General features: G+C 37.8%; 1 protein-coding gene across 1 annotated transcript in view; it reads right to left on the reverse strand.

Moving 5' to 3' along the window:
* Window positions 1-16,419, reverse strand: part of CAMK2D (calcium/calmodulin-dependent protein kinase II delta) — a 164,075-nt gene extending 147,656 nt beyond the window's left edge. The window contains exon 1 of the mRNA XM_009883941.1: window positions 16,332-16,419. Coding sequence (XP_009882243.1) covers window positions 16,332-16,398 — 67 coding nt within the window. The 5' untranslated portion in view covers window positions 16,399-16,419. The remainder of the gene's footprint in view (window positions 1-16,331) is intronic.
* Window positions 16,420-16,756: the final 337 nt, after the last annotated feature.

A 16,756-nucleotide genomic window follows, 5' to 3' on the forward strand; every position in this document is an offset into this window, starting at 1 on the left:
GAAAGATTAAGACTTCAAGAAAACTACAATTTCTGGTGTTTTTTTTTTTTTTTAAAGTTTTAAACTTGTCACCAAACTGCTACAGTGATTGTTGTTTGTCATTTGTCAAAACACTAAAAGTTTCCATTTTAGACTTTCTTATTAGTGGGGTGGAATTTTCATTTTGTTGACAGTAAGAAAACCAGTGACACTCAGGTAATGACAACAGACTGACACCGAACAAATGAACAGAGGATTTTTTTAATGCTTTTTTTTTTTTTTTAGTTCAGCTTCCAAACACTCTAAGGGCTATAGATTTTTCCGTAAGTTATTTAGTCCTACCCAAAAAAAGATAAAAAACCCAAGCCGATGAAGTACTGTTTCAATCAAATGTGATACGCAGGCAATAAAACTTTGCAGAGTTAAGTATGAAGCTAAATTTTTCTACCATCTTTAAAAATTGCTCTTCCCCTTTTATAATCAACCTTTGCAAATTTCCAAGTCAATTAAAGGAGGAACATTACAAGTACTCAAACCAACTCTGAGAACTTGATGACAGGTTTGACAACATCGCTCACTCCTGCACAGACTTTCATTTTTATATTAGGCAAGAAAGCTTAGTCATTAAGGAAAACTTCAAGTGCATTTGCAATGCTTGTCACTCAACAATCCACCACACAATATCAATTTATTTAATGAGAATCAGGTTGAAGTAGCGGTGGAGCATTTTATTGAGCTGTTTCATGAAAATATGAAGAATCTTCCCACACTAATAAGGTAAAGGTATCACTGTTAATATGCAATTGAAAGTCATCTATATTGCCAAGTCTTAGTCTGCTTTATATTTGGATGTGAGATCATTCAAGATAAACCTTTAATAGTTCACTCACAAATACTCTATTAGCAGCAGACATTTTTTCTTAGTGCGTTTTTCTTTAACCCTTATGCTAGAATGGCAGGATAATGGGATGCCAGGACAATATTTTCACTTCTTAACAAGGGCAAACTACCAGGAAAAAAACAGTTTAAATGAACACCACACCTTCCAGATAAGATAACCAGCTTTTTCCCCCTCCAGATCTTTAATCCTTTAAAATAACGATGAAGTTTTCTCTCTTGGTGACTACTATCCATGCCATTGCTTCCTTTTCTCTAGAACCTCTTCTCCTGTATCCGGCAGGTAGTCCATACACACACAAGTAGAGCCCCTGGCACCCCACATCTTATTTTGACATGATTATAGATAGGTTAAAACTGAAAGACAGAAAGCTGAACTAAAACTAAAGCAGCATGGATTTCCGTAAATGTTTCCGTGAAAGAAAAGCTACCACATGCTAAGGATAAATTTGCAGTATTGAGGCAGACTTGAGTTCACAGAATAAGAGCGTAAAATAAAACCAGAGCAAATCTCAGCTCAGAAACACATTTGTAGTTTCAAGAAGAGTTCTGGTATAAGACTACAGTTTGCAGTGGTACTAATTGCACATTGAAGGTACTTAACTGCTGTATATGAAACTATTTTGTCCATATGTATGCCCAAACTGAAATACGTCCAAAACCTAAGCAGATTCCATTCAAGTAAGCATGCATTTTAAAGGAGGATTTTCTAACATTTTAGCTACAAGAACTTTTGTTCCATTGACTATTCACATAACACAGAAAAAGAAAACAAGCACATTTCAAGCAAAAGGAACGACATGAAAGAGACAGCATTTAAAATAATCAGATTACCCTGTAACGAAGTTGTAAGGGCCCCATCTCATAGAGATGGGATGTAACAATTTTAATCCCAAACCAAAACAAACACAAAAGCCACAAAAACAAAAGCAACAAACCCACCAAAACCACACATGCCAAACTCAGAGGCCTACTTTGTAAACCTTCTCAAGCATGGGGCTTCAGAACAACCGTTCTCAAACCAGGGGCTATTTAATACCTTAACAAAAAACAGTGGAATAAAAGTGCATGAGAAGGATGTATGAAGAGCACAGACTCTGAAACTATCTCCATCCATTATCTCACCAGAAGTTGCTAAGGACACAGGTACTAGACTGAACAGCTCCCCAACGAGCTGACACTCTCTGCTAAATAGGAGAATTGTTGGGGTTTTTACCTCTTATTTTGGAGCCACTGAGTAATTCAGACAGGTGTTGGATATATCATTCTCATGCTGGAAATGCATTTATGCAATACAATTAGACAGACTTGATCCCCCTGCCCCAGCTGAGATTATTCAGTAACTGTGCTATGAGACGCAGATTCAGCTGGGTCAACTTCAGATATCTGAGCTTTGATGTGTTCCTAAGGTTTTGAGAGGAATGGTACATAGCTCTGCTCGCACGGCCATAATCCTGCCTTCGATACAGAATTTGCACGGCCTGCTGAATATTTAAGAGATGTAAATAATACGCATCCAATTCAATTGACTTTTGCTGTTAAAGTCTGATAATATTAGTATTAATTTGGTACGACTGTAGAAGTCTATTGTTTACTAAAGGAGCCAGTGCTAAGTCTGAAATCACCGTAGACTTGTTTTGTACCTCTTGTTTGATTTCAATACTGAAAACAAGCTCTTATCTTTTTTATTTTTTGTCCCCGCCTTTCTGTAGAACAATGTCTTGCGTTTTGTAAAACGTCCTACAAGGAAGCACTACTGTCTTTGTAGAGATCTCCTTCCCTTCCTCCTTCTAAATGAAGATGATCCAGGACAGGGAGGGGATAGGGAGTATTTCAATAAATTATCAAAACACTTTACAAAAATAATGGGAGTTTTGTTTGTTGTTTTGGTTTTTAGTCTGCCTAGCATCACTTTTTGATTGATCATTATTAAGATTTATTAAGTGACAAACCCAACATCAAGGGACACGATTCTACTTTAGAAAGTTAAATCAGTCAACCTACATATTTACAAGAGCAAGGAAGCTTAATACTACATTCATTTAAATACATACCTCCTGTACTTATAAAAACACTACTCAATTTTTTTAAAAAAAGGTTATGCTGAAAAGCACGTGTCTTTGTGTGAAGCTTTCTCGTTTACTACTAATAAATATTTTTGTTTGAAAACCTGTATAATATAGTTTTTAATAAAAATGACTATTTTCTGCATAACAAAGTAAACGTGACAGATGCAAACCCAGGTACTGATCTCATGAATGCTTACACTTGTTACAAAATTCAGCATGTTAGCCGTCACATTGACCTGTGTTGCTAAATACACAATCACTCTTGATTCATGTAAAATCAGCTTATTCTCAACATCAGATTGTAAAGACTTGATAGAATTATAATGAACTTTTCTGTTCCAAGAGACACGTTCGCTGAGCTCAAGATTCTAAACCCGCCTACTTAGCCCTTATTTCCAGACGTTCTAAATGCACTTTACCATGGAACTGGAACGGGCATCAAGTGCCCAGCTCCCAGGGGAAACTCAGGGAAGCACGGTGCCCCCCTCACCACGGTTCCCACCAGTCCCTCCCCCAGGGAAAGCTCTAACAGGCAGTGCCACGGAGCACCAGCATGCTTACCTGAGACAACCAGCATCTTACCCAACATCTTACCCAACTCCTCAGAACAACATATTCACTGGTAATTGCCAGAATTTCCTTCACAAAATGCTATAAATACAAACCAGCCAAGGGAACTACACACACTGCAATCCACATAACGAGAAGCTCACTCATTTTCCCTGTTCAGGAAATTTCTGCTGTCCGCTATCATACCTTTATGAAATTCCAATTGTCTATATAAACCAGAGTTTGAGAAACACTAACAGAAGAGACCTCTAAGAAGAAGGAAAAATAAAAAAAAGGCCACGCAATGCACTCTGAAAAACCTTCAAAATCCATATTGAGCTAATTAGGCTTTTTTTTTTTTTTTACACTATATTTTAATCAACTGAACCACTCAACAACAATTAGCAACATTTTGAAAATGTTTCGGTTTACTTAGTGCATGAATAAATACAACTTTTCTTTAAACAATGAACTAAGTTGCTGTAAGCACACACACAGTTTGCACAATTTTCATTTTCTTTAGCCATTTTCTTGAATAGATGAGCATCTGTGGTTACAGAAACAAAAGTCAACACTCCACAGAAACTATTCCTAATTTAGCTTCATTTCATGGAGCTATTTTCACAGCAGTTCCCACTCGACCTTGCACAGAGGTGAGAGTAACGGCAGGCTGCAGAAAGCTACGATGTCAGAAACCGAACCACATGCCTGGGATGGAAGGAACTGGTTTTTGTCTTAGGTTTCAAATAGGCATCATCTTGAGAAACGGTAAAAAAAAAAAAAAAAAAAAAAAAAGAGAGAGAGAGAGAAGAAAAAAGCATGGATCTACATCTATGCGTATCAGTTACTGGTTGGGTACAGTAAGTCCTCTAAAACATTACTCCAGGGAATTTTTCCAGGCAGGGATCAACACCCCCTGCAAGGCTCCACTGTTTAAGATGCAGTAACAAAGAAAATGAGACATGTGGGGATTAGTAAAAGTGGAGATTACCAAACTAGCTTTGAAATTGGTATGAAACTGGTAAAAGGGCTGACAGGGAATGCAATGATGAAAGAAAAAGCTGAAGCGAAATCACTAAAGACATTCCCCTCAGAATCAGTCCAATTAAACTGTAAATAAACACTGGAATTTACCAGACAGGATCCTCCCCTGCAGACACATGTGATTACTAAAGCCACTCATGAGACCTCACCTGATTATTTTTTTTTTTCCTGGTCAATTCCAATCCCCCATTCCAAACGTCCATATATATAAAAATTAGCTTAGACATAAGGAAGAATGGCCATAACGGCAAGTCTATCCTACAGGAGGAAGCTACAGGAAGATGGCTGTTAAATAAAAAAAAAAAGGAAACAAGATTGTCCTTGATAAATACACTGATGAAAGATGGAAGTATTCTCTGAAGGACAAGCTAGGTACAAACAACAAACACCACCCATGAATAAATTTGGACTGTAAATCAGAAAAATCTTCAAAGTAAAAGAGTGCAGTACTAAATTCTCTTCAGTAAAGCAAGAAGAACTAAGCCTCTCACTTCCCCAGTTAATTTTAAGATAGAGCTTGATTACTGAATGAGATTGCTTACTCTTGTTGAAGGACTCAACTTCACCTTGGATACACTTTATTTCCCATTTTTCACCTAAGGCCAACCCCAGGTGACAGATGCCCAAATGTTCTCTCATCTTGTAGAAGTGTGACAGTGGACAAATGTGATTTGAAAGTGGAAGGTATCAGTTTTAGCTAGGCTGAACCTGTTACATGAAACAGGAAAGCCAAGAACAGACCTCTGAACAAACAAACAAACAAAATCTCAGGTTAAATTTGACTTTCATTTTGAGTATCGGTAAATGACCAATTCCTACCATTCAAAACTATCTAAGCAAGAAGATAGTTAGGGACAGAGGGGAATCAATGCTATTTAAAGGAGACGGAGGGGAATCAGTCCTATTTAAAGGACAAAGGAAATGTTTTTTCAAATATTTTGTACTTTAAGAAGTGTGAGCTTTGTTGCGATATAACAATTTTGTCAGATTCACGTGGCTGCAAGAATGTTCTGTGACCAAAATAAAAGTTACTTGAAAAACGTGGATGGAATATTAAACCTCGTAATTTCGAGACTAAAAAATACCCACTCATTATAGATTTGAAATACGTCTAATTCATGAGTCCTTGTCCCCTTACTTCAAGTTTTGTAAAACCATCTCTGAGAAATGCTGAGCTTACCACCATTAGTATGCAAGGCTAGCTGAGTCATCGATCTTGTCCCCAAAACATCTGTAATACTAACACACATCTCTTAGAAGGAAGGATGGACCACACATAAGCAAATTCTACTCTGGGAAAATTAATCTCATTAGTAAACGTGTTTTGATTAACATGGCATTGAAAGCAATTTATTACTTAATTTAGATAGATAAATCATGTTAACCACAAATAAAAATTTAAAGACACTGATTCTTGCCCTCATTACAAGTAAAATTACTTTAGTTAATAGGTCTTTTAGTACAAAACATTTTCCTACAGCAAACAAGCTGTCTGGGAACACACAAACTCTGCTGAGTCTTTTTCTGCATCTAAAATGTGTGCATGCACACACACACACACACACAGAGAAAGCAATACCAGCAGCCTTTTTTTACTTCCTTTCCTCCCCAAAATGCAACAGCCATGAAAAATCATAAAGCGCTGTTGGCATAAAAGAAAAGTCACTGGGTTTTGGAAGCTCTTCCATCCAGCCCCAGTACACATCATCTTATAAATCACACACTTCTCCAGTATTAAAAGACTACTGGGAGGCTTTAATTGGAAGAGTGAGCAACTATAAATGTTTTTAACATGCTAAAATTGACTAAGTATAAATGATGAATATCAGCAAGAACACCATGGAAAGATGAAGAAATGCGATTTAACAGAAAACCTTTGTTTCCCCCCTCCCCTTGGGGTGGTGATACTAAAAAGCCCTGAAAAAAATGTTCTTTTTTAATGCCATGATCAGCAGGGCATTCAGTCCCATGAGCATATATCAATGCAATTCTAACCACAATTTCATAGCTGTCCATGCTGCGTAAAGAAAGCAAATACTAAGCAATCTACCTTACACCTGAGTTTCATTTTTTATTTTTAAAAGCAGCACACACAAGTATAAAAAGCACTGAGGTGAGCTTTATATTTTCATAGCTATAGTGTTTCATAAGAAAAAAAATTTAGTTTTTGAAGGTTGCTTTCTGTACTGAAATTTACTTGCATCTTGGAGACTCTTAACATTTCTGACATCCTTCTATAAAAAAAGGTGGGAAACACCTCTTAAAGCAAGTTTTGATAACCAAAATTCAGCAGCACCTGGAGCTACCCCACAGGAAACCAAAGGTCATCTGCCCTACAGTACAAAATCCTTCCTGCAAGTCCCACAGCTACTGAACTCTGTCCATGTTACACCACGTTTTAACATCTTCACTTACTGAAGGATATGAATAACATCAGCCAAATGAATAAGGTTTCAAGAGAAATCTTTCAATTTGGTGACTATTAATTCTAATGAGCAACAGCCTATTAAAATCATTCCTACAAGAAGTCTCCCAAACCAAAATCATACCTAAGTGCTAGCTTGAAATCTGCTATGCAATACAAATCACTTCAAGGCCTCCCTTGACTGATTAAATCACAAACCTATCTCTCCAAGAGGTTAAAATTTAAATGAAAGCTTAGGCTTGGCAAATCCCATCAGATTGTCAAATATGGATATTATGTAGGAACCCCATCTGTTCATGCAGCAACATGAATATGCAACGTGACTGTTGCTGCAACACTTGCATCCACATTGCGGAAAATTTACAAGTAAGCAGTTCCTGACTATAATTAAATTGGGAACAAAGTTCTGAAAACACATGCAGTAGACTGCTTGCCACAAATAGGAGCTTCAACGCTTTAAGTTTGTGTTTCTCTTCCTCTCACGTGCTAAGATGATGCAACTTTACAGCAGAGGTGTGTTATCTTGTCCAATTACATGGAGGTTTGTTAATCTTCCTTGCCGGGCAAGGTACACTGTTCATTGTAGCACAGAGAAAGGAGGGTTTGTGGAAGACTGCTTTCTACCACGGGACTCGGTGCATTGCCTGTAATGCTCTACAAATCAATTAACAGTTTCACAGGTAAGACGAGCTGCCAGCTGGAGGCCAGAGGCTTGGATGAGTCGTTCAGAAGGGCTGCATACCTGCCTGCAGACTATGCACACAACAATCGTGAACTAAACTTTACCATCTGGGTTTGACATAGCCTTCAATAAACCTTAAATCTGTCAGAATTCATGCACATGCTCACTCAACCCAGCAAACATTCAGTTTCTGAAGTTTTTAATTCTGCACATTACCCAAACCAGAGGTGGTTAAGTGGAATATAGCTGCAGCCGTGTCTTCCACAGCACTGCCAACTCTGTGTTGGCAGAGTAAAAACCAATGCAGAACTACGCAGCACATTTCGGATGGGGAGAGAGGCTGTCCAACTGACAACCCAATTGACTGATTTGGCTGTAACTGAGCAAAGACACCACATGACCAGTCCTGAACTTTTTCCACAAGCATGCTCTACATTCAAGGTGAAAGCGACTGCCAAAACATAAATTAATTCTGTTTTTATGGATGCCAGACAGTTCTCTTGGAAAGCAAAACCAGGATGTTAACTTGTTGTAGCACTGTATATATTATTCGTTAATGGTAAGAATTAGAAAAAAAAAAAGCCCCCCCATCACAAGATGAAATGTTTCATCTTGATCAGCAAATATCCACAGCATCACATTTCCATTATTAAATACAACCTACTTCGTTCCTTTTGAGGGGCTTGGGGGGTTGTTTTTTTAAATTAAGCCTGCACCTTTTACTCTCCAAGTTTCCTGTGAAATACTTGGTACTTACAAGAGGCTGGGAATTCACTTAATAGAAACTCCCTCAAATCACCAAGTAGGCAAAAGTTCCTTTCTACCAAATACAACCAACTTAAACCAACAGTTCATAGACTTATCTGCAATAGCTTGCTCAGCATATTAACTATCATTCTCTAGACTTAAAAACCTAATTACAAAAAATAAATATATGCTGTAGCACAATTCATGCTTCTCCATTTCCACTAAAGAGGCCCTGGATTAGAATAAAAGCTTAATCAGGTACAAGATATATTTGCAAATTCGCATAAATTCCCTTTCCCCGGCTTTTCAGTATATTACTCTTGGCTATAGCTAGTACTTCTATCCAGTTGCATCTATAGAAGCAACAGATACAAGAGAAATTAAGTAACCTCTCAGTTCAGCAAAATATATTCAGCAGCTTCCCATCAGATGCAACAGGAATTAACAGGGCTGCAAAGCTTTAAAATGAGTTTTCTAATCCAAACAACGGAAACCCAATGCATTTCAGAACAAGCTGACAACAATCCAGAAAATGACATTGGATAAGAGCACAACTGGCCCCCTTGGAAGAAAACGCTAAAACCATGTCACACAAATTCTCCGTTCTCTCCGATACCACGCACAAGACATTTCTCATAATATGAGGATTAAACAGAGGAGGAGTTTGTACAAACATGCACACAAAGATACACACAGAGCTCAACACATACAAGAAAAAAACAGACAGATTGGATTTCTGTGTCTCTCCAAAACATAGCAGATGTTCCTTCAAATTCAAGGCATAATTATTTTTAATAAGCAATTAAATAAAAAGAACTACCGTCTTTAAGTGAGGGGTTTGTTCTCTATTAACCTTTTTCAATAAACAGAGGAAGTTTTATTTCTCACATCACCTTATAAAAATCCCCACAATGTCCTTACAAAGCATTTGACAAATGTGTAATACATGCATATGAAGGAGGAAGCTGGACCCTGACATACGAAACACCCTGGCCTACATTTCTCACGAGGTCAAACGAAGGACAGATACATGAAAAGCACCATTTTGCCAGTATTTACATTTGAAAAGCAAAATATTTAGCTGACTTTTATTTCAATCTCTCAGATCAGGCACTTCCTAATTAAATTAAAAAAATAAAATACAGCTTCCCTCTATCTTCCAAGCAATAGTAAAAACAGTCACCGTAAAAAAACCAACACCAAAAAACAAAAACCACAACAAACAAAAACAAACCTGAAAACCCAAACCCAGACCTTGGAATCATAAAAGTGTAAATGAAGGCAGCAGAGATGACTTCACATACCACTAGTGATGACCAAAGAAAGTGAATAAATAATTTTTAGTATTTCGACAAAAACATACTGACATATGGTAGGACTTTCACATTCTAATACCCTTTTTATTTTAGTTAGGTTTTAAGACTAAGAAGGGTTTTGAAATTAGGTGCAGAACAAACCCTCAGAAATTCAATCTCAGTTGTTCCAGGAACAAGTGTATTTCTACCTTGCTGTCAACGAGGACAGATGCAAGTCACTGAAATACGTTAAAACAATGTTTTCCACGTACAGTATTATGAGCAAACAGAGAGAACCAAGCTACAATGAAGGTTGACTGTTTCCCATTGTGCTTATTTCCTTGTTTTCATATTTGACCAAAAAGCTGTCATTTGGAAGTATGATTTAGACGTAAGTAGTAAAACATTACCAGTAAGCACAACTTCTATCAGACCAGGAGGAAAAGAACACATCCATATTTCGATATCAGAATGCATATTCTCAGGAAGCTGAGTAAAGGTATTCCGTTCCTATTTTCCCCTGCATCTAGCTCTCCCTTCTCTCCCAACAGAAGCAATTCCGAAAGCGGAGCTGTTCAGCTGTGCCATTAAGTCTTTAGTTTACAGCAAGCGAAAGCACAAATCTGAAGGACACACCGGTGCCAGAATCTGCAACTTCTGACAGAAAATGGCAGGAAGGGGGGGTAGCCAAGTAAGTCACCAAGAATCCCTTTGCTGTTAACGTTTCAGTAGAAGAGATGTGAAAGCGGAGAGGGGGTCCGGGCCAAAGTAGCAGTGAAACACAATGAGGGAAAATGGGAAGCTCCCAAGAGCGACAGATGCATTCAACTGATTTATAATTTTAGGCACGCTTAGTAATCTTGGAGTTCAGACAGAAAAAATGTCTCTCGTGCTTTCCCCCCTCACCGAGCTTGGTCAAACTGAGATGACAGACAATGCAAACACCTTTTTCATTCCCCATGCCTCCACCAAGTTATTTTACATACTGGATTTGGGTCACGTGCCCATTGCAATCAACGGCTACGCTTCCACAAACTTCATGTTCCAGGACAACTTGTAAGCACTGTTCTTAGAGTTTCACTTCAAACTATGAAGCTACATGTCAAGGACATCTTTCTGAAGCATGTGACAAGAACAGAGGCAGAGTATGCAAGAATTCCTTTCCCCCCATCCTCCGTGTGGAAATATGTTAAAGTATGCACTATAATTTTAACCGTTTCTGGTACATACCTCCCAATAAGAATACTAGCAACAAGCTCTAATGATAACAAGAGCAATACATGCATATTCAAATTCTGATGAAGTTTGTTTAAGCCCATCAGTGTACGAGCTATGAAGAGAATCTCCTTTCGTAAGAGCAACAACAGTCACAATGCAAAGAATTTATTTTCTCTTTTCAAAGGAAAACAGAAGTGGCATTACCGAAATCATATAATATTTGCTATGGATAATTTAACTATAAACTGCCAGGAAAATCCATTTCAAATCTAATTTAAACTGTTGGAATAAATTACTACCAACCAACACTCATCACAATGAGTTTCAGAGTCTTCATCCTCACTGGTATTTGAAAGCTCTTCAGAATTTCAGTAAAAACAAAATATCGCAAAAGCTCCAAACCTTCTAAACAGAACACCTCACCAAAAATCTGATTTTTTTTTTTTTAATAACACTCTTACGAGCGCTCTCTACTACCCTGAGCTTTCTGAATGCACTCAATTTTAACAGATAGAAACAGCAGCCTGCTAAATTATGGTAATTTGCAATTAAAACAAATACTTGCATATAAATACGCACACATATCCATGTTAAATCACAACATCTATGTCAAATTGAAAAGAATACCATGACTAAGCTGAAGGACAGAAAGTACAAACATTAAAAAAAGGGCAAACACATGTTAGCAGGTCAGCCTTCTTACATACTATGGGAAAACATTTTTTTAAAGCATTCTTAACATACGGACGAAGGCAAACATACTGCTTCTTGACAGGTAATTAACCTGAGAAACAGACTAGAGCAAGATACTGAAGAAAACAGCTAAAAAATCTCAAGCATAATTCTTCTCTCCACAAAGACAGAGTCAGCTGCACTGGCAAATAAATGCCCTTAAGGATAGTACTCTATGCGTGGGAATCACTTAATGTGTACATAAAAAGAGAAATTAACATCAAAAATACATGTGTTATAATAAATTTGCACAGGTAAATGCGTGCTTCAGAGATTAAGATCTTCGGCTAGATTAGGAAGAATTATTTTCTCCGCCTATGGAGCACAGGAAGCCTTATTAGAGCTTGCCTTCCTGTAAAACATTAGGCACTGACTGACAGAGGCTACCTGACTAAATGAAACGTTGGTTTAGTGACACAACAAAAACCTTTACCTCTGTGTCATGAAAAACTACGGTCAAAAATACTACCCTATATGCTTCACATTTCATTCATCTCCCTAATGTGTTTTAAACCACTTTAGGGATCAGGAGGTGCTCTACTTGGACAGCTTTAGACACAGAAATACTCTTCCCACAGTAAGATTACTCAATACTGCCACTAAAATCCTGTTCCAAAAGGGTGGGGTTTCCAGCCTCCTCACCCGTCAGAGCTTGTTGCAGGGAAGCGCAATCAGTCCTGTCACCTCTGGCTACGCAGTCACAAGCTCGTAGGCAATACTCTATTCTTTGAAAAATTGGAAGATGCTGAAAAAAGATTTGGGAAGTTTCCTGCTATGAAGGAAGATAAATAACCAGTGAAGCCTCCAAGGCTTAGAGCTCAAAAGCTCACTGAAGCTAATGGAACGGCTGCTCCCGGAAAGCTCACGAGAGTTTTTTCACAAAGGAGCGATAACCTCCAGCTGATTCTTACATTACTCTTAATAATATGTAAGCTCATAAACAAAGCGGTTCGTCTTTCTGCTGCAGCAATCTAAGGGCTGGGAGAGGTGTGTCTAGGCAGTACTTATAAAAGCAGCCTAGAAAAGAAAATGGACTGGAACATCATCCTCCTCTCACAGATGCCATCAAAGGCACCACGCTTTTGGCCACTGCAGAAAAAAAGTCAACATGAGTTATTGGCAAAAATTACACTCAAAGAAAATACATTAGTAATTGATCTTTTCAAGTACGATCAGAGAAGCGAACACTTAGCTAATTCTTTTTTTTTTTTTTCTAAAAGTCAGAAAATGAGGCCCAAACCTGTTAAGAAAATGGGATCTGTTTATATGAAATCAATTTGGATCAAAGCCACAAGACTCTCAAAAGAGAAGATAAAAGATGCACAGATAATGACAAAAAGACAAAGATGATTTCTTAATTATTTGGGATTTGGAACAGACAAGGGAAAAGTAAAGTCACCTCACAGAAGTTCACTTTTATCTACATTGCTTTCAACACAAGAAAAACAACAGAGAAGCCCAAAACAGCACACTTTAGAAACTGAGTAATAAGAAAATCCCACCGACTTCATCAGAGGAAACACAGAACAAACAAACATACGTTCTCCACTTTGCTCTTAGTTTTCTGTGTGCTTGTTCACTGTTGCACTTGATTTTAGAGGAGTATGCTACACACCTATTTTTTCCCCTTTTTAAAAATCAGCAGCATAATCAAATCGTGCTTGTCTAAAACATATTCTGATGATGCAAAACTAGCTGTTGATATTCTAATAGCGATTTAATACTTAAGCTGACTTAGTAAATGCAAAGTCGAAGCTCAGAACTTTTAAGAGCCGCTTAAGAGTACTTTGAGAATATATGTTATTGTAATAAACAAAAGCAGTTATGCTATACTGAAACAAAGAGATTAAAATTGCAAATATTATTTCTAGTACTAAAATCAGGAAAACATGGGATTGCCACATAAACCCAAATATTTAGAGTCATTCTTTCTTCAAGTCTTTTTATTATGTTTCAGACTACAATTTGTAAACAACAGCATAGCAGACATAAAAAACTGATCATCGACTTAAAAGCACAAAAGTTACATCGCTTTCTTTCCTCTCCAAACTAAAATCAAAGCCCACGTCTCTGCACAGATACAATTACTCTGAAGTTTGCCTGTAACTAAACAAGAAAACACATCTTCACCAGCGTAAAGTCTCTGGCCAGATCAGTTCCTCAGTTTAGAAGTACTGAAGTAAGGATTCAGGTAAATCTCCAAGAACATTTATGGCTAAGGTGAAGGAGGGATGGGAAGACAAGTGTTGTTATGACTGGGCTGAAGCCAGTTAAATAACTTCTAATTTCAAATCTACCCTAAGGAAGTTTTATTTAGTCTTGTCTCCTCCGTATTATACATTGAAACCGCTCCTCTTCAATCAAGGCAAGGTGGCCCAAATTCAACATCGTGCTTAGAAGACCTCCAGAGAGCCAAGCACAGTACAAGGGATACACCTTTCCAAACCAAGAACCCCTGAAACAGTATCTTACTTACAAGCTGTATACCTATTATCAGCCAGGAGAAAGCACCTCAGTTCGAGGGGTTTTTTAACGTTTAGTTTTTGCACAAGTGCAATTAAAGCACACCTTTCTGCATTTAAAGAATTGCCTAATAAGAATCTGAATTTTTTTAACGTTTAGTTTTTGCACCACAAGTGCAATTAAAGCACATCTTTCTGCAATTAAAGAATTGCCTAATAAGAATCTGAAGATTTCTCTAAGCAATTTGCTCTTCAAAAGCTGTTTAGTAGATTTCAAAAAGCTAAAAACCAAAACAACCACCACAAAAACCAACCAAGCAAATTAAAAAACTCAGATACTTCTGGGACCTCTGAAAATAGAGATGGAAATGCGTTCCCTGCAATGGAAATGCTTTCCCTGCATTCACGGACACAGCATCACACGTGTTCTGATATAAAAGGATATTTCAAGGTCCATCTTTGAAGTTTAACCGTTTTCTTCATGGGTTTACGTGCTAAACCCATAGAAAAATCTCTGTATGATTTTCGCCTTGTTCCACATTATGAGCCACATTCTCCCAAATATGCTTCCACTCTTTAAAGGACTATACCAAAGACCAACTTGGTCCTCCATGAACAAGTCAAAGAAGTACAAAAATTAAAGCTTGAAATATAGCATATTCCAAATGATGCCTTCTAAGGAAGACAACGTTTTTATTAATTCAGCCCAGCATTTCAAGATTTATCCCAGCATACGTAAAACCCATCCCACATAAGTAACCTGGTGCTGATCTTGCTACAGCTTCTCAGGTTGAAAGGTACATAGACCTATGAAATCACATAGAACGTGGCTGTTTATTTTAAGCATCAAAATGCAACAGATGACATTAGTGCACCAACAAAAGAAAAAATAGGAAAATCTTTTTAAAACAAATTTGTGAAAATATTTTACCTCAAGTACTATTGTTTTCTTAACCTCTCTCCCTTTAATTTCTAACTCTACAAAGGAGTATTTTAAATTTAGGTACCTCTTGAAGAACGCAGGAAAAAAAAAAAACTCTCAGTGAAAGTATGGAGACTAAAATTCAGCAAAATGTGAAAAGTAAATTTTCACACAACTTTCATCAGGTGAAAATAACAGTATTGACACAACGTTGAAAGATCTTCATCCGAGCAGCGTGTTATCAGAAAAAACCATAATGTCTTACACAATATTTAATGTTTAAATTTAAAGCATTAATTCAAACTGCTGTTTACCTCCAGTGATGCCTTTGTGTTAAAAGCAAACCAGGCCATAAACAGGTTGACACTGACACTGTTTGCTTATTCACTTCCATGCTCTTTACCACACCACCAATTCATATCAAAACACAGATAACCTTAACGGAGAATAATCCTTAATCCCCGACATCCTAGCACAAGCACTCTGACTTAGACTTAACAAGCAATTGACATATCACCATTAAGGCTCGCTTTCAACGACAGTAACCCACAGTATGTGTATATTTCCCTCAAACGTATCATAAAGGCATATCCACTGATACTGAAACCACCTGGGAAATATACGCGTCACACAGAAAGCATAAACAAGCTGTACAGCCGGTATTACAGTTGGGTTATGACAGTAAAACAGTTCATCGCTTAATCAGAATGACTTGCTTCACAAACAGTTCATAAAATGTTAGTTTTCTTCCTTAATGTAATTTTTTTTCTCATAGCAAAGTTTAGTGTGAGGTAGAAATACTCTTTTTCTCATGCATTCACAGTCAGAGAAGCCTTGATGTTCATGTTTAAATGCAATGGAAACAGAACTCACCAAAAGCTAAATGGAGTGAACTCACCAGCACTTAAAATAAAAGCTATAATGGAAAGTTATTATTTCCCAACCTTTCCTCCAAAAAAACCAGCTTGCAAACTGGTATTCAAATTTTAGACCCCAAAAAGGAGGCTGCATTATGTTAAATTGTTTGGGCACTTGCATATCTTTTCTTGAAATGCTTTACCAGCAACCTCAGACCTCCACACAGCCAAATCCATGAAACATCTAACACAGAAAAAAAACCAACCAAAACCAAGCACTAAGGAAATATTAGAAATAAAAAGAAGAAAATAATAAAAAAAACATATTAAGAAGTGTATTAAATAATTTAGCTTTTTTTTAAATTGTTTTTTCTTAACCCTTAACATAAGAAAGTGAAAAAAATGGGGGGGAGGGAGGAGGTTATCGTGAATATCAGGTTAAAATATACCCACCCCTAGCTGAGAGCTTTTTGGTGTTGATGATTTTGGCAGCGTACTCTTGCCCGGTGGTGATCTTCATACACCTCCTCACCACGGAGAATGCCCCTCTGCAAACCAAGAAGCGGACAAAACTATCAGCCCCACCGAAAACCCTTCCCTGCCGTTACCGGTGCCGGGCTTCTAAGGGGTTTCAGCCAGAGGTGTGATGTCGGCAAAATTAATCAAAACAACATGGGATTATTTCAGGGAATACCATCCAGCGTTTAGTTGATTCACCAAAACACTAAATTCTGGGGCAGGAACGTGGGGACAACCCGTGTGCCCCAACCCACCCCCGCCCGCAACCGGGTGGAGGGAGGGCAAATTCCCACACACTCCGTGGGGACAGCGCGGCCCCGTGTGTCGTGTGTCCCCCCGTGTCCCGTCCCGTTCCCCCC

This window comes from Charadrius vociferus, unplaced genomic scaffold, assembly GCF_000708025.1.
Source record: "Charadrius vociferus isolate BGI_N301 unplaced genomic scaffold, ASM70802v2 scaffold154, whole genome shotgun sequence".
Lineage (NCBI taxonomy): Eukaryota > Metazoa > Chordata > Aves > Charadriiformes > Charadriidae > Charadrius > Charadrius vociferus.